We start from the raw sequence: 26,215 nt of genomic DNA, 5'->3' as shown, positions 1-26,215 counted from the left end.
AAACTTCTAAAACCAGTAGTTAAGTGAAAAGAGCAAGCCTTCATATTTTTGAAATGAATCAGCATCATGCTGGAAGGTTTGCACATCAAAATATTGAATTCCATATATACTTCTTACCATTCTATTTAATGGCTACTTAATTAAAACATTTAAACAAAACTTTATTCCATGGGTTTATGGTTTAAAATGCAAAGAGCAACACTTTAAAAAATATATGGCAAGTAAAGATATACCTTTCCATATGTGATTCCCTGTACTCAGAAATTCTTAAAGATTTCTAAGTCTTTAGGAGGCACAGGTGGTGTCTTATTCCAGTCATCTTCAGGATAAGCTTCAAAATTAGATGTATCACCATCATTGGAAACCTTCGGCACTATAGGAGGCTAAGGAAATATGCCAAACAGAGTTTTAGAAGAAAAGCAAACTTTATAATTTAAAACTGGAGTATTAGTTTACTGATGCTGTTTTGGGAAAACATGGAGTACTCTCCAATACTTGGATCACTTGTCCATATGGTTTCTCTTTCCACCAAAGCAGACTTAGTAAATAGCTTAGTAAATAGATTTGTTGTAATTCAAAAACACATTTAATTGCTAGCTTGGTCTTGAGTTGCTCAGAAGTTTGCTAAGCAGGCACTCAAATGACAGACATACCATCTTGGCTTGTATTCTAGCACAATGTATTATAGCACAAAGCATAAACTATTTATTTTCTATTTTTGTATGTCATGTACACAGTAGGCACCCCATAAATGTTTTGCTGCACTCACGTAAAACTGTTCTAGGTTGAAGGTAATGTAATGTAAACAAAAAATAAGTAATTTTTAAAAAATGAAAATGGTAGTTTTACATTAAATGATACTATTAAATAGCTATTAGGAACAATGTTTATTATTCAGGCACAAAGAACTTAGGACATGAGGTTCTGATGGAAAGAACCCAAAACTTGGTGAGGGGAGAGTTGAAGCATTTAAAAATTTGCCTCGAGCAGTTCTTAGAAATTGTGCCTCTGACTGGGAAATCTTCAACTTCTGGGTTTGAGTTTTTGTTTTTATTATAATCTATAAAGGACTTTAGATCATTAAGATGGATCACCTTTAAGCCTATTTGATTTCTGTAAACCTAAATTTATAAATGTACTGGCAAAAATTATGGCAACGGAGGATTTCAACGTGGAAGATTCTTTGTTACTTTATTTACAGTTACCAATGGAATTCTTTAAGGTCAGAATACCTGCAATATGTGTGTGTGTTTGTGTGTATACACACATCCACATATATACGTTATATATACACGTATATTTCTCAGATATCTATATCTATTGCAATAGCATATTTAATTAATACTAATACATGTCTAGATATATACTATACACAGAACTTGGTAAAAAAAGTTTCATACAACTGAGGAATTATGAGCTCTGAAGCTTCAAGGTATTGTAAGACAGTCTAAAGTATAGGTGTCCCTAAAAAGCAAATTAAGTGGTACACTTGGAGATATGAATATTTTTATTCCTAGTAAGCTATACTTGGTAAACTATAAGATTTGCATTGTCTGTTCAGTGTAATACTCTTTGTTCTAAAATGATTCCTATTCAGATGTAAAGATACATTTTGATTTAGATAAATTCAGAAATTCATTAGTACCAAGAGACATTTAAAATGAATATTGCCCTAGAGATCCTACCAGTTGCATTTGTTAATAATTTCCTCTAAGTTATATAAACCTTAGGAGGTAGTCCACTAAATGCTTTTCTAAAAATGTTGTTCTTTAGTACATATAAGGTCTTTAGTTTTAGTATTGTATGAATAATAAACCTGGTTTGAAAATGAACAAGCTTGAGAATATCTTAATTTTTTTCTGAGTCAATTTTGCTTATTCAATTCAACTATGTAACACTGATATGAGTTATAAACTATTTATTATTGCTTTATCTTGGCAACCAAAACTGGCTAGCCAAAGATGAATATTATATTATTTAAGTCCAATTTTTTTTACCTTCAGTTTTCTCTGGGGTACCGCATCCCAGTCCACAGACCTGAACCACCGGTGCCTTTTCACATCGTCTGCTCCATTCTTCAAAAGAAGTAGAGAAGGCAAAAATAAAAAGATAATAATATGACATCACTAAACATAAGTAACTGGTGACGTGGGACATGTCAATATCAATTTAAGAATAGAATAATAGGAAAACTTTTGAAAATCAAAAATCAAAGTCCATATGGTTTTCAAACTATATTAGCTCCCCCTATAGCTTCTGACAGGAAAGTGGAAAAGTCAGCATTTGGTATAAGTCTGCATGAACCTGTACCTCCCCCAATTCCACCGTTAGTTCTTTACTGCTCCAATCCCTCTGACTTAATTCACCAATCCATAACATAAAGGCCACAGAGATAAGTAGAGAGTGAATGGATTGAGTAGGAGAATTGAAACTATTCTCTTATTATATGTTCACTAATGGAATATAAAGCCTAGCCTCTTCTAAGATCCAGAGTAGATTTTTATTTCAAACTATGAATACTTTTCAGAAAAAAGTTATTTTAAACAAAGAGTAATATAGCGTTATAATTCAGAGACTTTAAAATTCCCCTCTACTTTATAAATAAGTTGTAGGATTATGACACAGTTACTTTGTTTTTTTGTAAAAGTTTTGTGCCTTAATCTTAGTCTGTTACTACACAAAGAAAATACTGACTTGCAAAGGAGAGAAAATTAAGAGGGACTCCTGAACCTATAAACAAATGGAAGCTAAAAATTCAGAAATTTTCATAACTTCACAGCTATTAAAGATCTAAAAGGGTCAATTAATCTAATACTCACATTCAAGTATGAAATCCTTTTATTATCTTAATATTAAGATTCTTGTGTTAAAAGGACAGATTATTTACTTCCCTTCTCTAAAAAAATCTCTGCCACAGCTATATAACTAGCATTAACAACAGCATGTAAGATCAGAAAAAAAATTAAGAAATGGAGGTGGAAAATGCTGAATATAGTAACCTATTTTCAGTTATTTCTCTTTAAAAATTTTAAATTGTATTCTCCAAGGTATATATATAAATTCAGTCCTGTAACCCAGGATGTGGAAGAATAATTAGCAAATTTATGCACTCTATTCACACTGGAAAATAAGATATTTTATTCCTAAAACAGAGTCTCAATGATATTGTAATGGTGAATATACTCTGAAAAAATAATTATTATACGCAGGCCTCAGACACCACTTTCATTAAAGAAACATTACAAATCAGGGCATAAGATATGGCTGACATTTCACCTTGGAAATGAAGCATAAAGTCATATTTCCGTTTTGCTCTTTAACTAGTAATATGTTTTTCCTTTCAGCTTTTAATTTAAATTATGAGAGATATTTAGCTTTTCTCTGGAGAAACTAGATCAATCAACAAAATAACTCTTTAAGTACCTACTAATTGCTGAGTGCTATCATGAAATAGTCCCTTGTCCTCATGAAACTTAAAAACATATGCAATTTCAACAAAAGATAATTGAAGTACCTTACACAAGGTAAGTGGTAAATAGATTCATATTCAAGTAAATGTGCAATAAGCCAATCAAAGATGATTAACATTTATGAAGACAGTATTTCAAAGAGCCAAGATATAGTTTTACAACTAAAGAGATCAAATACATAGAGAAAATATGCTACAGTACTAAGGAAGGGGAGACCCTTAAAAGCATCAAGTTCTATTAATAGATTTTCATCAAAGTGTAAATATTTCATAAATAGTTTCTGTTTTCAAAGACCAAAAGTAAATAAATAATGATATGCAGATTTTTTAATTTTACAAAAGTCTTTTTGAATGGTATATATTTTGCTCTGGATTTATAAATAAAAATAATTTTAAAACAGTAGTTTAACTTTAATAGCTAGGTACCGAAGAAGTCATCTCATATAAACTTTCTCAGCATAAATCCTCTTCAAAATCCCCAAGTGATAATCTAGCTTCTGCTTGAAGAGTTCCAGTAGTAAGGAATTCACTGTATCCCCATGAGATAGGACAGTCTTTTCCAGAGCTCTAAGTGTTGGGTCATTTTTTTTCCCTGACATTAAACCAACTGCCTCTATAATTTCTCCACTCATTGGTAATTGTTTTGCTCCTGGGATCAAGCATAACAAGTCTAATTATTCTTCCACATAATTACACTTCAATATTTAGAGACAACTTTTGTTCTCCCCATCACCCCCATGTCTTTTTCAGGCTAACCAACCTTTCTTTCAACTGATCCTTGTATAGCATGGTTTCCAGTCCCCTTCACCATTCTGGTCATCTTCTTCTGTACACATTCTAGCTTGTCAATGTCCTCCTTAAAATGTGAAACCCAGAACTGAACACAATAACTCAAGACGTGGCCTGACCATGAGACATGCCTTCTGGATGACAGGCAATCCATGAACTCATTAGCTCCTTTGGCTATCATTTCATCATATGGAACTTATTTACCCCAAAGCCTTTGCACAGAAGCTGTATTTTACTTTACCCTATGTTAATACAGTTGCCTTTTAAAGCTCAATGGCAAGACTTTATATTTACCCCCTTTTAATTTCATTTGGGCAACATTTAGTTCATCTTAAGCTTGTCCAAATCTTTTTGTAGATGTGATACAAAATAATGTGAATTGAATGATAATAGGTAGTAATATTGTTATGTAAATTCTCATACACACACACACACACACACACACACATATATACACATTTAATGTGTTTTTATATATTTATACATATACACCTACATATCACTTTATTTAGAACTTGTTTTAAAATCACAATAGGAATTCATGCATTTCTCTCCCAAATAAAACTATAATTTTAAAATGGCATGCCTAAGAAATTTAAAATAATGATTTACTGACAAATCAGTAAATTGACAAATCAATACTTGTCTGAACTATTCTGGTTTCATTTTTTCATGACCTTCATTTCTAAAAGCTCTGTAGCAAGGTCAGAAAGTGCTGGAAATGACCAAGAATAAACCACATCAAGTTTGAACCCTCCAAATGTAAGGGCCTTTCCATTTGGTTGACTTTCATGGATGTAAATAGTAGGATATAATTAAGTCATTCTCATGCAGAATATTATTTAATATTTGAATAATGAAATACTGACCTTCATGTTTCCTAGTCGTCTTGTCCTATCTACCACAAGAAGTTTCTTAATAAGGTCTCTATTATCATAAGAAGAAAAAAAAATATCAACAATTGGTACTTTTGTTTTCCAAAACTAATACAACACACTTTAACATACAGCTAAGGATAAAAAATTGGCATATAACAGAAGAGAATAGATTTGTTAGGCTTTGTGTTTTCTTAGTACAAAATTTTCTATTATTAAGTTCTTCTAAAGGTCATAAATAATTCATTTACTGATGCTCTGAGAACACTTAGCCTGGTTAACAAAACAGAAGTGATTTTCACTTTTCAAAATGTAGATTTGGGATATGAAAATTAGTTTGTCCTTCAGATAACACAGTGAAAGATCTCTTTTAGAATGAACATATCAAGGGCAGTGAGGTGGTACAGCGGATACAGCACTGGCCCTAAAGTCAGGAGGACCAGTCTTAGATACATCACTCATTAGTGATGACCCTAGGCAAGTCACTTAATCCCAATTGCCTTGCAAAACCAAAACCAAAACCAAAATCACAACAAAACACACAACCCAGAATAAACATACTAGTCAACTATTCTTTATAAAATATAAGACATCTGTTTTAAACAAGTCCTTTACCCACGGATCTATTTGTTTATTTATAGGATTTTCATGCAGAGTACAATTCACTCACAAAATAAAAACTTTGAAAACAAAACCTAAGCCTACATGTTCAATTACATGTTCCAAAGCTGTAAACAAATATTCTGACAGTGTCAAAACAAATGCAGTTAGTTTTGACAGAAATGGAAAGTAATGGTCTAAACTTTCTACTCAATATTACAAAAATATAAAGGATGAACTAGTAAGAGAACCATGCTGGAACATGGATCAATAATGACATTCCTTTTTAAAATTACTTCATTTAAATGACAATTAAAATGACAGAAAAGAGACTTGATATTTAATAAACCTGGTTTTAAGTATTGTCTCTGATTTTACTGGTTGTGTGACTGTGACTGAATGACAGACTGATAAAAAGCACTTACATGCTTCTAAGTTCTAGGACACAAATATATTATGAAAACATCGTCTATCTTCAAAGGAGTTTGCATTCTAAAGAGGGAAAGGTAATAAACATGAATACTGGTGAGTACTGGTCTGGAAATGCATATAAATGATGAGTGGAACCATAAGGCAAATGATGAGCATACACTTTTCCTGGGACACTAATAATATTGATTTGATTGGTTTCCATATTTTATTATTACTGGCACCTAGGTAACTCAATGAATAGAGTACTGGGCCTACAATCAGGAAGACCAGAATTCAAATAGCCTTAGAAGACACTAACTATGTAACCTAGATAAGCCCTTTAACCTTTGTTCACTAGTTTGTTCAGCTGTAAAATGGAGCCTCTACGTCTCAGTTTCCCTACATTAAAATAAAGATAATACTTAAACTAAATATCTTATAAAATGATTTTGTTTATTATTGATATTATTCAATCAATTTATAGATTGAAGATGGTGGTTTTATTGAATAAATGATCTATCAGCTACTCTGCAAGGAAAAGTAGGAAAGTAGATCAATTAATCAATCCATCCAAGAGCATTTTTATGGCCTACTATGTGCCAGGCACTGTGTTAAGTACTGAGTGTACTGACAGAAATGACTGTTTCTTTTCTTTTCTTTTCTTTTTTAAAGCTTTTTATTTTCAAAACATATGTACAGATAATTTTTCAACATTGACCCTTACATAGCCTTATGTTTCAGATTTTCCCATTCTTCTCCCCATCCCCTCTTCTAGATGGCAAGCAATCCAATTTATACATGTTAAAATATATGTTAAATCCAATATGTTACAAAATGATTTTGAAGGAAAATATTTATACTGCTTGGTAAACAGTATATACTGCAGTAGCAGTATAAAGTTGGTATTACAAGATAAAGAGTACAATAACCATGGTTTTATTTTAAACAGCAAGCATTTAGAATTCTCACAATGAATATGACTCCTAAATATCTCTGACAAAGGTTGCTCCCAAAGTTTTATGAATATAAAGCAAGGAAGAGTGAATTAATAACCTCAGAATGGGGAGGTTTTGGTACTCCTCTAGTCTCTGCTATTAAGGAACTAGCTTTTTGGAGATATTACCCCCTGACCCTCATATACCACAAATATAACATGTGGGAGGGCTAGCTTCTAATATCATCATGGTCCTTATTAGCTTTAAAATTCCATTATTCATAAATTAAGAAAAATAATTTAAAAGGTTATAGTTATCATTTATATCTTTTGGGAGGACAGGAAGGAAAGAAAGAAGGAAGAAAAAAGGAAGGGAGGAAGGAAGAGAAGAGAGGGAGGGACAGAGGAAGGAAAGAGGAAGGAAGAAAGGAGGGAGGAAATATATATTACTTACTATGTGTCAAGCACTATGCTAAGAGCTTTACAAATATTCTCATTTGATCCTCCCAACTCTAGGGTAGGTGTTGTTATATCTCCATTTTACATCTGAGGAAACGAGCAAACAAAGATTAAGAGGTTTATCCAGATTACAGAGCTAGTAAGTCTCTAAAACTATCTGAACTCTTCCTAATTGCAGGTCCAGTGCTAAAATTCATTGAGTTACCTAGGTGCCAATAATAATAATAATAATAATAATAATAATAATGATAATACAAGATGATACTCTGGGTGTATGTGTGTGTGTGTGTGTGTTGTTATATACTTGAGACTGGTGTTAGATGCTATCCAGTGCAATCATTAGATTGAAATAAAATTTTTAAGTAGTTTGGGAGGTTTGGGGGAAAAAATAAATGGAGTAGCCAATTCTTTGGGATCATCTTCCTGTCTAACCAGGTATAGAATTGACAGTTTCTCAGTTTTGTATAGAACTATTTAAATTAGATAGCCAATTTGAATTATGTGACTTAGTAAGAATCACAACCCATTTGTCATCTGTACTCTATTTGTCAGTAGCTAGGACTAGAACAAGTCCACAAATACTTGCTCATGACACAAACATCCAAATTGAAGGAGAACTCTGGAAGAGAGATAAAATGTGAGTGTGGAAAGTGGTTGTCTATCTGTCTATTGAGGGAGAAAAGGGTGGTCTATTCAAGTCCAAGTGAGGCCTGGAGTCATTTAAAATGAATTGAGTTTTATCTCCAGCAAGGTTTTCACTCCAGACTCCTAAAGCCACCACTAAAGCCCCAAATCTTCAAAGGTCTCAATACAAAAACAAGCTTAAGAGATTTAGATACAAATGGAACATAAAGGAATATGAGACAACCAGATGACAATGCTGGTCATTTTCTAAGTCTTTCTAATAAGTGTATCCATTTGAGAATCATGACTGATATGGAGAACAGCAGAAAGGTCACCTAAAAAATTTTAAAAAAAATTAAAACTATGGCTTTTGAGGAAAAAGTTAAAGAATTTGGAAATGACTAATTCTTCTTAGAGAGAGAAGACTGAATTTAATGATTTCAGTCATATATTTTAACTGTGATACATTTAAATAAGCGCAACTATGAATAAAAAGATGTGGTTTCTAGAAATGGCCCCCTGAATACTACGCAACACTGGACAAATAATTATACTTCTCTAAGGTTCATATGTGAAAAAGGAGTTAAAACAATCTGAAATCACCTTTTTTAGTTTTAAAATTTCGTAACGTTATAAATATTAAATAGTTGGTTATGACTATGTCTTCAATTTACATTAAAGAATGAACAAGAAAAAAAAGTTTAAATGATAGAAAAAATTTATATTCGGGATTTATAGATTCATCCACATCCATATGTGTGAGAGTGTGTGTGTGTGTGTGTGTGTGTGTGTGTGCGCACTGCCTCTATTCAAAGACTGTCTTTCTTTCAAAAACCTCAGAGTTTTTCTATGACAAAGATTCTAAGACCAAAGAATATATTTTCAATAGAACTCAAAGAATGTGATTTCTCAACGAACTTATTCCTGGAGATGGAGATGAATCACATGACCTCTTAATTTAATTTTTTTTAACTTTGCAAAATGAATTATTTTATCTGTATACTTTAAAAGTTCCATATTGAAATTTGTAAAACAATTCTGCAGAAGTTACTTATTACTGGAAGAATTGTCAGAGGAAAAAAGAGAGTGTTAACCTATTTTGGTTAATTATTAGAAAAAGTTAAAGGAATAAACAAAAACTAATTTAATAAAAGATGTGCTTATAAAACAATTCTTAATCATTTACATTTTCTAAACTGTGATGAAACACATTTCATCAATATTGACAAAATACCCACAATGCCAGAGTCTTAAGAACAAAAAAATCAAAGATGAAAAACAAATTAAGATGTTTTTGCAAAATAATTGTTTTATAGATTTATGATTTAATGACATGAGATACTACCAATAAGAATATAATAAAAATTTAAATTTCTGGTCTTCTCTCATCCCATGCAATGAAAAGCATATTTTCCAACAAAGAAATTTAAAGCACGTGTAAAAGCCCTTTCTGGCACAAGTTCTGCCAACATATATACTGGCTAAAACAACAGCTGTTCACCCATCAGCTAAACATCTTTTTGCCTCAATCCAATTGTCAGGAAGATTCTGGAAGTAGCCAGAGGTGATCTGGTATCCATAAATTTAGTCATCAATGTGTTGTCTATTTTTAACTCTTTCAAATACACCAGATGTGTATGTATGAATATAGATACAGATATTTTTAAAAGTATAACAAATGCAATACTATCTTTCCTGCTACTGACTATTTTCCATACATATGAAATGTATCCCATAGAATATATGTAAAATAATTTTATATAAACTATAAAATGTTTTTCAATATCCTACTTTTTACTTTATTTTATTCACTTGCAAAGTAAGATTTCACAACAGCAAAGACCCAAAAGTGTCATTTTTGAAAGAAAAGAGATCATCCTAAAAGAAATAGTGAAGCTTTTCCTTATGTCCCTAACTAATGGTATTACCTTTCATTTGGATTCTACTCCCGAACCTTTTTTTTTCTTACTGTTTTTCCAGGATAATAATTTTTTTTTTTCTTTTTTCTCCCCTCTTTAAAATAAACCTCTTACTAAAAATTCTTAAAGCCTTTGAAATATAACTTATTTGTTTCCAAAGGAGCCCAGGGCCAAAAGAATAAGGCACAAGCCTGCATAGCCCTTGGAAAACACTCTACCTGGTGTGTAGATGGAGAACTTCATGCTCCAGGTCTCTCAGCTTAGAAGTATTCACCCTCATGAAAATGACTAACGTTAGCAATACTTAGCAACACTTGAAAAGTGCAGAATTTATAAAGTCAATCCAACTTGGCCCTTGTTCATGAAAAATATTTTTTCTATAGTTAATTTCTACATACCACTTCAATTTTTTCCCCTTAAAAGGAAAATAGGAGGAAATTCTCAATTTTGCTACAGTTTAATCTAGTTTTACATCCATTTTATGAATACTAATATAACCAGATTACCATTGAATCCTTTAAAGACACAAAGGCAAAGAAAAACAAAAAAGAAATCATCATTAATATATCATACTATCGAAAAATTAATCTCTAGAAAAGTCTAGGTTGGTATCAGTTTGAGGTGCTAGGGGTTCAATAAGAGAAAAAGAATTAGTACATCATTCTATTTTAAAATTATTACAAATTTAATAAGTTCAACACATGAGGGAGATATAACAAACAACTAACATCCCAATTTTCACACAAATGCCAACATTTAATGCTGCTAAAATACAAAATATTTTTATCACAAGGATATTAAGTACAAATGTAAAGTAAGTAGAACCTATCAACAATATTGCTAGTGATACAACTGTTAAGAAAACTCATTAATGTTCTATCAACACCTGTACTTACTTATGTGATAATATATTAAATACCTTTGTTTGGTAGACTTCAAACAAAACTGAAGCACAAAAAATAAATAAATAAAAGATGATAGATCATTAAACTGTTACACTTCATCAAACTGAATAATTAAAAACATTTCTTTTGTATGGAAAAGATGACTTTTCAGATATTTCTGAATACAACACATGTGATGCTGCAATATGCTATCCTGTTAAACATATGTTTTAACTGTGATTTTAATTAGGACGATCTTAAAATAAACAAGCCAATGATAAAGGAAGCCAACTTACTTACTTTACATAGAGATCCAAATGCCTGGGGAAATCTATTTTGCCTGCAAGAATTTTTTGATAGATGCCAAATGGGTTGTCATCAAAAAATGGAGGAAATCTGTTTAAAAAATAAATTACTATTTTTAGATTAGAAAAGAGTATGAAAAAATGACTATTTCATAGTGATTATTATTTTTGCCTAAAACAGCAAGGAAGTAATTTATTTCACATGCATTTTTTCATCACATACTGAAATCATCTATATCTCAAGAAGTGCTACAAATGGTTGTCTCTAGTTGGCAAGACACATAGAAAAGATAGCACTAAAAACTATCTAAATAGTTTGATTCAATTCAACTATCACGTTTTTAAAGACCAATGCTATCCTGGGGACTTGAAGACAAAAATGAAGCAGTCTCAGACCTGAAGGAGCTTACATTCTATTTAGAATAAACAGAAAGCACACAGATAAGTAAAAGCAAGAAATATTCAAAGCAATTTAGGGTGGGAGAGTGGGGAAAGGAAATCCATGTGGCACCTAAGCTATGGAAACTAGGAATTATACAAGGCAGAATTGAAGTAAGAGAGTTATTTTAAACCTGAGATAATGATGTAGAGGAGGACAGAAATTAAATGTAGTATTCTGAGGCTAATACACAACAGTGTGTGATGGGAGTGATATGAAATCAGGCTCAGAAGACAGATTAAAGATTACAAAAAGAAATAAATACCAAATGTAGGCATTTGGGTTTTATTTTAGAGACCATACAGAATCACAGAAGTTTACTTAAGGGGGAATATATATTAGGATCTGTGCTTTTTTGGAAAATCAGTTGGGCAGTTGTTAGTTTAGGACCTCATCACCTTTTACCTAAATTATTACAATAGCCTCCTAATTGATCTTCCCATCTCAAGTGTCCCCCAACTCCAATCTATCTTCCCCAATGCTGCCAAAGTAGTTTTCTTTTACATGACCATAGTATAACCCCCCTTTCCTAATCAACTACTATGGTTCCTTATTGTCTTGAGAAGAAAAAAAAATGTTCTGCTTTTAAAATCTACTACAATCTGGCTTTAACTTGTCATTTCAGCTTCATTGTACAACTGCAATCTAGCCAAACTGAACTTCTCGATGTGACAGACACTTTACATTCCATCTCCTCTGTCCCTCCCTTCTTCTGGACATGGACCCTGTCTGAAATGCACTGCCTTCTCACCTTTGTCATTCTGATCTATATTTTGCCACTGAACTCAGGTGGCTTTGGAGTGAAAGTGAGGAGGTGACTTTGTACTGCCTTCCCTCATTTAGATCCAATTCATTTACAGGTCACAGCGTCCCTTCCCTGATGTTATGATTCTTTTTGAGAACAAAGGGGGAAGCAACAACAACAATCTAAACCATAGTATACTCCCTCCCAAACTTTTATTATTTGTAAGAAAATAAAAATAAAGTAAATAAAAATTAAATATTTTACTTAGCTACTTTGTATTTATTCTCTTTATATTTATTTAACATATATTTATGTTACATAGGTGTTGTGTCATTAGAATGTAAGCTTTTTGCAAGCGGGGATCATTTCATTCTTGGTAGCTATAAATGCTTTTTAATTGACTGAAGAAGAGAAACCACGCAACTTGGAGACAATTTAGAAGGCTTTTGAAATAGTCTAGGTGACTAGTAATGACTAGTAATGAGAGCTTGAACTAGAGTGATGAGGACAGATAAGAAAGATGTAAAGATATAATTGAAAAGATTTGGCAAATGATTAGACATGGGGAGTAGGAAGAATGAAAAGGACAGGATGATTCTGAGGTTTCAAATCTAGGTGAACAGAAGGATGGTGGTACCTTTAACAGAAAATGTACAAATAGAAAACAAAGTTTATTTTGGATATGCCGAGTTTGATGTTAATAATCTACCTAAACTAGGCATTGACCCAGACTTAACACCGTACACCAAGATAAGGTCAGAATGGGTTCATGACCTAGGCATAAAGAATGAATAAATTAGAGGAACACAGGATAGTTTACCTCTCAGACCTGTGGAAGAGGAAGGAATTTCTGACCAAAGCAGAACTAGAGATCATTACTGATCACAAAATAGAAAATTTTGATTATATCAAATTGAAAAGTTTTTGTACAAACAAAACTAATGCAGACAAGATTAGAAGGGAAGCAATAAACTGGGAAAACATTTTTACAGTCAAAGGTTCTGATAAAGGCCTCATTTCCAAAATATATAAAGAATTGACTCTAATTTATAAGAAATCGAGCCATTCTCCAATTGATAAATGGTTAAAGGATATGAACAGACAATTCTCAGATGAAGAAATTGAAACTATTTTTAGCCATATGAAAAGATGCTTCAAGTCATTATTAATCAGAGAAATGCAAATTAAGACAACTCTGAGATATCACTACACACCTGTCAGACTGACTAGAATAACAGGGAAAGATAATGTGGAATGTTGGAGGGGATGTGGGAAAACAGGGACACTAATGCATTGTTGGTGGAACTGTGAATACATCCAACCATTCTGGAGAGCAATTTGGAACCATGCTCAAAAAGTACCTTACAAATTACTCTGTATATATATTGTATATACATAGTTATTACATATTATCTTCCCCACTAGAATGTGGCCTCTTAGAGAACAAGGACTGTTTTTGCCTTTTCCTATTTCCCTACTTTTTAACAATAGTGTCTGATGCATAAAATAGCCATTTTAGTCAAGTAGATGTCAGAATATGAGGAATACAGAAGCAAAAGAAAAGAAACACTTAACATGAATAAATGCAAAGTGAAACAACCAGAGCCAAAAACTACACACAACGATCACTAACTACTATGCAATATAAATGAAAAGAACAGTAATCACAAAACAATATAAAATGAATGCTGTCAACTTAAAAAGAAGTTAGGTTCCTAAAAGAATAGATATGAAAATATATTTTCTTTACTTTGGTGGAAATGGGAAAAGGAAAAGGGAAGGTTCACAGCTGTGGAACATTGAAAATTTTGTCAGATTTTGGGGGCATATTAATCAGTTTACTGATTTTTTCCTCTTCTTTTTCTCTAAAAAAGTCTTGGTTATAAGGAATCGAATTTCAGAAAAGTGGGAAGGGAAGAAATACAGGGAGAAATTAAGTTAATATCAATTTCTTTTTTAAAAAAATCAAACTGTATAATCATGAAAGCTAGACTAGTTAACTCTTAAACTCTATGATGTTAAAAAAAAATATTTTTTAAAAGAGTACATCCAGCACATGAAAGAGATTTTATGAAGGATTTATGTGAAAGAGCTGAGAACTCCATAAGATAAGAAGGATTTTAGTTCATAAGGCTGACTGACTGGGTAGTACATAGACATACATGTATCCTTTACACAGCCAAACTGCTATCCTCCCACATCCAAAGAAGAGCCATATGGTGTCAGTTCTTATAGTGTAGGGGAGGGGCTTCAAGAGGGAGCTCTAGGGTTCAGGGTCCATAGTTATAGCATAGGCTATATAAGATTTTATAAATCTGAAGAATAGAGTGGGACTGAGATTAGGAATGAAACGCCAATATCACTGAAAAGCTAGCATGAGAGTCAGAGGGAAATCAAGAACATTATTAAAGGCCAGATGAATGAGAGAGCAGGACCTAGAGACAATACAGAATTTTGCTCTTTTGGCCTCTGACACCCACACTGGCCTGATATTGTTACAACTGCTGTCCCCACCAACAGATCTGAAAAAGCTATGAGAAAAAGGAGATGAAAAATGGGAAATTTTTGTAAAATTGGATCATAAAAAATATAGGGATACAAAAAAGAGTGAGGGTCTAAATTTTCACAGAAAGCGAAGTTAAAAACCTGTTTTACCTAAAAGTGCCCACAAGATGGCGGTCCTGTCCCATACAAACATTTCAATGACTAGCTACCTGGGCCATGCTAAAATCCTGACTTGAGCAAACTAATGTGGTAGCAGTATGTCTGGCTCCTGACACTGGGCTGTGGGAAACAACAAGCTTGTAGTGGAAGAGTTGTTTTTTTGAGTCCCAAAGTGGCGTTTTGAAATCTAGATCTGCAACTGCTGGGCTAAATGGCATCTAAAGTCCCTGTGGCTCTTGATTCTATGATATCCTGTTCTTTGCTGTTGGATGAGAGTTGGCAAGAGGGAAGGAAACTTGGGACACATTCAAGATGTGAATAATCTAATTTAAAAGCATTTATTAAACACTCACTGTGCATTTGGCACTAGGGGGATTTAAATTACAAGAGAAAGCAAAGATAAAATTACAAAAGTGAGAGAATTCTTATCTTTCAGGAACTTACAATGTACATGTCCTGAAGACTACCATTTTTCTCTGTAGAGGAAAGAAATCTTGAACTTAGATCCTAAATAAGGATCTACATTCCTATCCTACCTTAGACATTAGCTACTGTAATGATAGATACCAATCTCTATTATCTCAGTGGTATACAATGGAGATAGTACTACTCACCTTTATGAGAAGCAAATAATGTATGTAAAGCATTTTGCAAAAGTCAGTCAAAAAGACTTGAATTCAAATCCAGATTCAGTTACTTTAATGTGTCACCAAGGATAAATCACTCCTGTCTGTCTCAGTTTCCTCAATTAGAAAAAGGGAGATAATAACAGCATCTATATCCCACATTTGTAAAGAAGACCCAAAACAGTATCTGTAAACCATTAAACAGTGTCCGGCACATAAGAAACAATATATAAAAGCCCGTTTTTTTTTTTGTTTTTTTTTTTTTATTTTTACTGTTATTGTTGTTGCCATTGCCATTCTTATTTTTCTCCCTCAAAGATCCTGAAAAGCAAAGAAAAGTTAAGCTATGAAATTCTGAAAACCCTTAGAGGATTAGAGGGATTTTTTGTCTTTCAAGTTTTTGGGGGTTTTTTGGTAGAACACATGGTATTCCATAGTGCAAGTGTGCTTCACACATGGCTCTTAACAAATAGGACAATACAGTCTGTACTCTGCCCTTGGCTTTGTTCTGAGCAATGAGTTAAGGTCCAGACATACAAAGATCCCTAAGATAACCAAATACACAGTAGGGGCATGGAATGTAGTGACATATAAAGCCACTGAGACTTCATCTTTGAAGATAGAAGGAATGCCTCCAAAGCCCTCTATACCACTTCTAATGACATGGTGAGAGGAAAAGATGTAGGCAGCATAAAGGACTGGACTGAATTTGAAGTTTCCAGTCATCAGGTAGTGAGTAGCTCATGCCCAAGAACTTGGAGTTGGCTAGCAGAATTCAGGTTCTCCCTGTCTGGTTGTGGTTCCACAACAGTTCTATTGCCCACACTGGGATCTATGATCACAGTGAGACCAAGGAGGCAAGGGTGATAGGTATCATGCTCATGTCATTGTAGAGCAAAGAGCTATAAAGTAAAATGGCAAGAGAAACAAGAACTTTGCTGAGAATACTATAGATTTGTAAAGTACCTTTATAATTAGGCTATATGAATAAGAAGGAATCTTTAATGATAATTTTCAATAATGGGGAGGAAGGAAAAAAGCCACCAATCTATTTTTTGTTTGTTTGCATAGCAATTGAGATGTGTGTGTGTGGGGGGGGGGGGGGGGAGGAGGAACTCTTGAAAAACCAAAGGAAAAGAATTAAAATTGCAAAGACCAATTCCAAGATGATCTCCTAAAATAATTTTGTCAGTTTCATATCTCAGCCTTCCACTAAGGGTTATTAGAAAAGGATAAAGGCCCTCTGAAACACTGGAATTTAGCTAAGTATCTGATACAGTTAAGGATTTCAGAAAGAGAAATATTCTACTAAATAGCTATTTCCTGGTCTATTTTCTACCACTCCTCCCTTCAAAAGATCCAAATTTAATGAAAATTTGTAATGAAATAAGGCAAAAATCCAAGGATGAGTGAGGAGTGTTCTTTTGGCACTTGATAAAAGAATCACTGTCCATCATCAGGCAGGTTAAATCACTTACCTCTCTAAGTCTCATCTTCCTCATGTATAAAATTAAAAAGTTATTAGATTAAATATCTCTAGTTCCTTTCAACTCTAAATATATAATATATGTCTTGAGGGTGGATAGAGCACTAGCCCTGAAGTCAGGAAGACCCGAATTCAAATCTGGCCTCAGACACTTAGCATGTCCTAGCTGTGTGACCCTGAACAAGTCACTTAACCCCAACTGCCTCATATATATATGTATGTCTTGAGGAAGATTTCAGGGCTAGGAAAATGGAAAAAAAATAAAAGAACCAAGAACTGGGCAAAACTAAATAATAATAATAATAATAATAATAATAAGGGGTATGGAGTTTTTTGTTTTTGTTTTTTTAAAGCATTGTAGAGGGAAGACAAGTTGAATAGAAAATGTAAAGCAAACATAACAATATTTTTAAAATGCAAATGCGCATGACACGAATAAAATAAATATATTCCTTATTTTTAAGCTTTCAAAGCATAAACAGTATATGCTTCAAAAAATAAAATAAAAATAAAAAAGGAAAGGTGTGGGAGTATATAGTATAGTTGAGATGGTATTGCAGTACTGAAATCATGCTTTTTCCAGTCTCATTATTTCCTTTTGCAGGCATTAGTGACCAGAATCTTATGTAATTAGCACCTCATAGAATAATTAAATACTGATTCATTTCTTTGGTATCTGTGAGAAATTTTCCCTACTGCTGTTATAATGAATATTCCCTTTCCTATTTATCAACCAAAACTAGGGCTGTGGTCCTCTTTCAAATGTATTCACATGTAATAATACATAAGTGGAAACATAACAATTTAAGAAATATAGGGCATTAAACTCTAGGAGAAAATTTGTCACACCTGAAAGCAGTTATTGAATATATTAACCAAAAAGTGTTCTTGGTAAGCAAGAGATTCCATGACAGTATTATTGGAAAAATATTTTAGTAGCAGTTGAAAAAGGAAGTGGAAATTTTTTATACCAAGGGAAACACTCGTAATCATGCCAGAAGGAATAACAATACTTATTGAAAAGTTAACACTATGCTAAAATCTAAGAAATAATATTGTGAAATACTGGTATTTTTATTCACTAAATTGTAGTATATTTAAAATCATTTTACTGTAAGCAATGAAAAACAAAGTTAATATGCCGAATCCTGCTTAACAAGTAAATAAAACTTACCTTAAAGAAATATGTTATACTGAAAGATATCAGAGGTGACCTCATTTAGCCAACATTTTAAGTAAATTAAGAAAGATTAAAGGAAGCATAAGAAGACCTCTACTAGAAATAAGAATGTTTAGTTCCTTGTCATCAGCATTATTTGCTTTGAATTTTAAATCTGACCTAAAGTTCTTGACAGTAAAAAACAAACAAAATCTATTCTATGTCTTAGCTGTGACATAGTTTTAGCTATAATGGCTCAATTAATGGTTTCTTATGCTGAATTTCAAATATACTTTAAAGAAGGATTAGGATTTTTTTTTAAATCATTCTTGATAATGAGTACTAATAAGAGTGAGAGATTAACATAAATTATAAATGTAAGTACACCAGAAAGGGTCATAGCTCCAATCGATGGATTTATACTCAGTGTTTGTCCAATAGTGGAACACTAAGGAACTCTCATTTTCAGTCAATTTTACACTTTTCTTAACTGCTTCCTACTGTTGAGATTTGATCATGGGAGAAAAGAATATAGCCCCAGTGGAGTAAGGGTGAGCTACTTTTAGACAAAAGGATGTATTAAAATCTTTTATTTTTCACAATGTCTAGCACAACACAGTGCTTTGCAAATAGGAAGTATTTCATAAACATTGGATGAGATAGTATGATGTAACAGAAGGAGTACTGTATTTGTAGTCTGAAAAACAGTCCAGTTATTTGTCAGTATGTGACCTTAGACAAGGAAGGGATTGGAAAAGATGATCTTACAGTACGATCTTACAGTACCTTTTAGCTCTAGTATCTTCTGATTGATTGATTCATTCCCTTCTTTCAAAGGGACTATCTTTTTACTTTTTTTGGGGGGGGAGGGGGGAAACATAGCTTATTAAGATGGTACAGGGCATCGAGCCTTGTTTGTAGAATTTCTTTATGCATGTTTATTTTAACAGCAATGAAAAAGAAATATTTTCTTTGCTTTATAATTTTTTCTACCAAATACCAAATACCAAAGAAAAAGAAAAACAAAAACAAAATCCTTTACAATATGGGATAATACAAAATCATATTATCAATGACCCATAATTTATTGCTCTTATTAGCCATGCCGAAAGATAAAAACGTTATCTTCATTTATATTTCTCTGGGGCTCAGCTTCTTCTCTAAAATAACTGGTCTGGACTAGTTCTAAAATGCTAAGATACTATAACTTTATTGAAGATCAAAATCATGATCCAGGAATGCAAATTAATCTACAGAAAATGCTGCCACCTTGTGTTGAAAAATATTACTAAAAACGGAGGCCTGAGACAATTTGTAGATTAAAAATAAATGGAAGAAATCTATTTGTCATTTCATAGAAAAGGAGGTAAATTTAACTAGTGTTTATTTCAAAGAACGCACTATTTCCTTTTCTTAGGTGATTCTGTGGCAAAACCCTATAAAAATTTCAAAAAGCAAAAAACTATCTTGTGTATTTTTCTCCATTAAGATCATTGAAAAAAGTGGTCTTTTCACAGATCTTTTTTTTTTTTTTTTTTTTAGTGGGCACGAATTTATGTACTTCATAAAACAAACTAGAAATTAGACCTTACATGTCATCAAGTTTAACCCTGTCACTTTATAAGTGAGGAAACCAAGGTATAGACAGATTAAATGATTTGCCCAGGATTACATGGCTAGCAAATGTTGGAAGAGGAATTGGAAACAGGTTTTTTTTTTCCTGAGTTCCAAGTCATTCCTATTTTATAGATAGAGAATGGCATTCAGAAAGGCCTAGTTTCTTGCCCATTATTATACAGTGAAGAGGTATCAGATGTGGGATATGAATTCAGATGTCTTCTAAATTCAAGTCCAATAGTCTTTCTCCTACATTATAGAAAATAAGATATAGGGTCCTGTCTCTCTAACTGTAATATAAGCTAAGGAGCAACACTACTAAGTTCACAGAGGCTCATTATCAAAAAGCTGGCTACTAAAGTGATGGATGGAGGGGAAGTGGGAGAGAGAATATGGGTCAGGGTGGGATGGGCAACAGTAAGTCATGAACACAAGCAAGGAATTCCCATCTGCAAGGGTCTGTAGAAGATAATTGCCATATCAATGAAATCAAATCTTTTGAATTACTGAAGTGAATAATCTCTATACTTTTGAAAATAGTCACTATATAGGAAGAAACAATGTTCTACAGCAGATAAAGACCTGGCATCAGAGCCAAATGACTGGGCTCAGGTCCACCTCTGATACATATTAGCTGTATCCTTAATATGACTAGTAAGACACTTCACTTCTCAAGGCACCAATGACTCTCTTTATACATCTGATACAAGAAGGAAGCAGAAAAATGTTTGCAAATATGCTGAATTTTGGTCCATAAAGAAGCTCTTACCCAGACAGCATCTCAAATATCAGAATCCCCAGAGCCCACCAGTCTACTGCTCTTCCGTGACCTTTACTTTGTATGACTTCTGGAGCAAGGTATTCTGGTGTCCCACAGAGTGTCCATGTTCTGGAAGAATAACAAACAAAAAAGGCAGAAAAAGAAACATAAATTTTCCAATATATTTCACAATTCCAAAATTTTGAATACGATATGATTTACCTGTACAGAAATTTTTTCACAATGTTTTTAACAAAAGCAAGAGATAATAGGCAACAAACCTACTGTTATTAGTGAAGAGTAATACAAACAGAAAATGATCCTTATGAGGGTGTGCCAGGATAAGGGAATTAATTAACTTGATTCTCAAGCAGCCTAAATATGAGTTATTCTGTGATTTCTTCAAAGACAAATTCTGACACTTCTGAACCCAATCTTTAACCAGTTTACAATCCACTAATAAATGTCAAAGTCATCTGGTATTAGCTGATATTGATGAATTTTTTTAAAAATCCCAATAAAAATTTGGCTTTGAGAACAAGTAACACTGTGAAGACCATGTATTTTTAAATCAGCAGGAGGCAGGAATTCAGGTTAGGGGAAAATCGTCAGTCTTTATTCTCAGTGAAGAAGGATCGGAGGTGGAAGAGAATCGGCGATAGCAATGTGTGCAGCTGAGTCAAGAAGCTAGCTAGATCACCAGCCACAAGACCAGCAGCCAGGAGAATGGAACCCAGGTTAATCTCTCCCAGCTTCCCTTCCTGTCTCTCTGTCTCCACCCACCAAAATCGTCATTTCCTCTACAACACATCAAGACTTGCAAGGAGAGTGGGCAGGGACCATTCTTTATCCAATCATGTATATTAATAGAGTATAGCCCAATTACTATTTAGCCTCACTTACTTGGGACCTCAGTGCATCAACTCAAACCTCAGCCCATTACATAACACTCTTTAGAAAAAAGTACTACAGTTCAAATATTGGTGTATTGGCATTTCTGAGCAAAATAAAATTTATTATAATCTCATCCTTAGCTTACTGTGCTTTTTAAACTGGATACACTGCGTGACTCTTATTTTAAACTGGGAATAGTTCCAAGTTCTTTGAACCATGAAGAAACATATGAGCAAGTCTGGTACAATTCTAATCTCTAGTGCCATCTAGTAGCATATTGAATACAAGTGAACTAAGTATACTTACCACTCAGTCCTTGAGTTTTGGAAAAGGGTTAAAATAAAATTAAACAAAAATTAAAACTAAAACATCATTCATTTTTTAACTAGCATGCAATCTAAAATATTATTTTTAAATTTTCAGTTGTTAAGAATATGAAATTATAAACTTAACCTCGCTTACAGTTTCTTTGACTTTTCAAACTTTTCTTTTGGTAAACTCAAAACTTCATTTCTAATGTTAACTTTGGTTAATTTTATGCAAAATACCTGAAATGAAGATGAATGTGAGATACCAATATCTAGCTTCAGAAAAGACACAGAATAATTTGCTTTAGCTCAAATGGCACTGTTAAAATTATTTAAATATTACAGAGGAGATAAAGAATCTTTTTAGTTTACAAGATTTATTCTGCCATCATTGGTAAAGAACCAGAACAAAGAGCATCAGATGCAAGAAAAGGCACTTCTGACTCTATAAAAGAAGGCACTATCTACCAATGAAAGAGGATTTCTACCAAATGTGATGCCTAGGTAGGATTCCCTGTCCCTGGAAGTATTTAAGCAAAAGCTAAAGGGCTACTTCTTTTAAGGGACACATTATAAGCAAAGGGCTGGACTAGATGATCAATAAGAGAATAAAGAGCATTTGAAAGAGTAAGGAGAATGCAAGCAGAATCTTACAGTGTACCTAGATGTCGATTGTACCCTTCTTGTAGTACAAAAGTAAATAAAGTTAGTGGCAAGTCTTGTGGCTTCTAACTACTAGTAGTATCTGGATATGCCAATTGAATTTATTCCTCATTTCCCATCCTTAGAGAAAGAAAGCCAAAGAGGGTATTGGGGCTTACTCACACAGTTTTTCCACACTTTTGACAAATCAAATCAAATTACTAGGGTCAGAGATGTGGCATATTTTCAGAAAATACACACACACACACACACACACACACACACACCCTAAAGTTCCAAGGACTATACATGAGAATAATTTAAATCAGAATCCTTATTTCAGTGGTTTCAAACTCTGGAAACTAGAGTAACCATATAATAAATAAAATTCTTTGTGGCCACATATTTTACATAGAAAACCACATATGAATATTATCTATGTTCTACTAATTTTTATTGATTTTGTTTAATATTTCTAATTCCAAATTCCTCTGATTTGGCTTCATCCAGCTGCATGTTTGACCTCCCTGTTTTATATAATCAGCATCTCTATCAGATAATTTTCTTTTAGGAATGTTTCCTATGTCTATTAAACCCCAGAGATATGTAAAGTAACATTTAACACCACATTTAAATCTTAAACTTCTATAGACTATGTCACCAATCCTACTTTTATTTATTTATCTAAATAGCTGAGATTATTTTATAGTATACCTACTTCTATTTTTATAGGGAAGGAATAAAGTGGGAAGGCAGGTCTCAACTTACACACCTTTCAAAAAAATTAAAACTTATGTTCTTTTAAAAACATTTATAATTGCCTCTTTTCTTACTGCTTCACCTACCTTTTCTCCTGTGTAATTCTGACCCTTCCCCATCTCAGAGAATTATTCACTCTATAAATTTTTAAAGGGAAGGAAATAAAGAAAAATAAAATAAAGTCAATGAACAAAAAGAAAAAAAAAATCTCTACACAAGGTTTAACTTCTACAGAGCAGTAGGGGGAGATGTCTCCTCATATCTTTTCTATGCCAGTTGGCATGTTCCTTGTAATTCTGCAGTATTCACTTATGTTACAATAGTTGTTCTTTCTATTTATACTAACATAATCATATATATTGATTTTCTTGGCTATTTACTTTACATTGTATCAATTCATGTAAGTTCTTTCATGATTCTCTATATTTATCATCTTTATTGTTTCTCATTGCATAGTAACTCAGTTACATCCACATGGCACAATATGTTAATCATTTTCTGATCAATGGGTATCTTTGTTTCCAGTTCTTTGTTACCACAAAAACAGCTGTTATAAATATTTCAGAACATAAAGAGATTTTCTCTTTGTCAATGACCTTTTGCCAGACAATAAGCCTAGCAATGTAATTTCTGGGTAAAAGAGTATGAACGATTAAATCTACTTTTCCTATTATTCCAAAGTGCTTTCCAGAATGGTTAGGCCCAGTCACAATTCTCTTGTTTAGTTATCCATATCTCTGAAGGATATTTAATCACTTTATAGTCTTAATTAATACTGAATTCAAGGAATAAACACATAAAAGAACAAAAAACACCATTCCAATGTTAGATTTATTAAAAAGCTATGTAATTCTCTATTATTAGTCAAAGTAAAAAAAAGCCAAAGAATGTTTCTCTTATGTAAATTTAATAAACTCTGTGGAAAGTATCTGGCTAATTTTGTTTATGAAAAGAATCTTTTTGATGTTTGTGCTTTTCACATCAGAGTTGATTCCTAAATTGAAGTATTCTGCCCTTTTCTCTACAACCTCTCCCATATAACAAAGGAAAGAGCTAAGATGAAAAGGGTTCACAACTTCCACATCTGTTAGTTTTCTCAAGGTTTTTTTTTTTCTTTTCTTAAAATTTGTTTTAATTCATTACAATATCTAACATTTTAAAGAACTATCCACCATCTAATTCCTTTTTACCCTATTCCATTCCATATTATGCTCCATTATTAACTTTCAAATTTCCCTAAAATATCACCTGTACCTGGGGAACTTTCTAAATTAGGCAAAAATTATACTCCTCTACTCTCAAATACGTATAATATAATGCATTTAACCCTTACACATCTTGTCAATGATGCTTCGAAGTTTAATGAGACAAGTGTGTAGTGTACAGGTAAAAGTAAGACTGCCTCTCTTACTTCTAACACATACTGGTTGTATGATTCTAGATAAGTCACAAGGGCTTAGTGCCTCAAGCAGTTTTAAGACCAAAGAAGATAAGCTGCAAAGATTCAGTGATGGAAGGAGTTTCTATGATGAGAGGACTCCAGAGGTCTTTGGTAAAGGAATCATGAAGTTGGACCAACAATCCTGGTTCTAACAATCCCTCAGGAGTCAACCCAGACTCAGACAAAATCCCCTTTCACCCCTACTACACCATCAAGGACGCCTTAGGCCTAATACTACTACTCCTCTACTCCTTTTTCTAGCCCTATTCTCACCAGACCTACTAGGAGACCCAGACAACTTCTCACCAGCAAACCCACTAAACACATCCCCTCACATCAAACCAGAATGATACTTCCTATTTGCATATGCAATCCTACATTCTATTCTCAATAAACTAGGAGGAGTCCTAGCTCTACTAGCATCTATCCTAATCCTCCTAATCATCCCCTTACACAGTAAAGCATTATTAGTTCCACATGAAGAAACAAGCTCTGAGAGGTTATGACTTGCCTGTGATCCCAAAGCAAAATGACTAAGCCAGTAATAAAAAACCAGTTCTTCTGCAAGTTTAGCACAATATCCACTATTCAACCCTGAGATTATCTTCAGTTCTTGGACCTGTAACTTATATTTATGCCTGCACTGTCTTTGGATTTCCCACAAAGAATGTAAGCACTGTGAGGTCAAGTACTTTTTCATTTTTGTCTTTGTATCAGAAGTACCTAACACAATGCCCAGCATACAATAAGCAGAAGCCTAATAAATATCTGACTGAATGTATTCTGTAAGCATTTTTATTCTTTGATCTGTAGAAAGGTTTATCTAATTATAGTAATCAGAAAATTAGATGAAATTAAAAACAAGATTTTAACGTATTTTAGTCATTTCAGTGTAGTTCTTCCTTTAAATAAATCACTCCAAATGCATGACTCACCCACTCACTAAAGCCTTAATAAAATACTATCTTGTCTCTGAGATAGAAAATGCTCTTTTCAAAATGAGTTCGGGTTTGTATGAAGAGCTCCACAAGATCCTTGAGGCCTTCTTCCACATAGTTCCATTTAGTGGAAAAATCACCAAACAGGGAATCAAAAGATTTGAAAAAGAACCAAAGATCTCTTCTCCCATTCCCAAGTAAGAAATCTTAAGACTCTCTCAGCCTCATTTTAGTAGAATATAAAACGAGGATAAAAATCATGTTTCCTGCTGAAGACATAGATGGGAGGTTTAAAGATATAATAAAGCAAAAGTGTTTAAGAAAAAGTGTTTAAGCCCAGTATAAATCTAAGTAAGTTGATATTTTTACCTTGTACCTGCCATGGCTAAAGGATCAACAGATACAGAAGAAGCTCAGGTAGTATGATTTGATTCCGACATTCAAAGAGCTCACAATTTAGCTGTGAAG

General features: G+C 33.1%; 1 protein-coding gene across 6 annotated transcripts in view; it reads right to left on the bottom strand.

Moving 5' to 3' along the window:
* The window catches only part of PRKX (protein kinase X-linked), a 133,671-nt gene that overhangs the window by 7,131 nt on the left and 100,325 nt on the right, over positions 1–26,215 (bottom strand). For 3 of the 6 annotated variants that reach the window (XM_031959034.1, XM_031959035.1, XM_031959033.1), the window contains exons 4-10: positions 23,455–23,505; positions 20,775–20,894; positions 11,265–11,360; positions 5,128–5,185; positions 4,230–4,325; positions 1,998–2,075; positions 234–383 (exon numbers count right to left, since the gene is read on the bottom strand). In XM_031959034.1, the coding sequence (XP_031814894.1) occupies positions 258–383; positions 1,998–2,075; positions 4,230–4,325; positions 5,128–5,185; positions 11,265–11,360; positions 20,775–20,894; positions 23,455–23,505 (625 nt within the window). In that variant the 3' untranslated portion in view covers positions 234–257. The remainder of the gene's footprint in view (positions 1–233; positions 384–1,997; positions 2,076–4,229; positions 4,326–5,127; positions 5,186–11,264; positions 11,361–20,774; positions 20,895–23,454; positions 23,506–26,215) is intronic. The other 3 variants (XM_031959037.1, XM_031959036.1, XM_031959038.1) reach the window with 3 other exon arrangements.

This window comes from Sarcophilus harrisii, chromosome 3 (assembly GCF_902635505.1).
Source record: "Sarcophilus harrisii chromosome 3, mSarHar1.11, whole genome shotgun sequence".
Classification (NCBI taxonomy): Eukaryota; Metazoa; Chordata; class Mammalia; order Dasyuromorphia; family Dasyuridae; genus Sarcophilus; species Sarcophilus harrisii.
The sequence above is the reverse complement of the archived record's forward strand: the minus strand, read 5'-3'. Positions and strand labels throughout refer to the sequence as shown.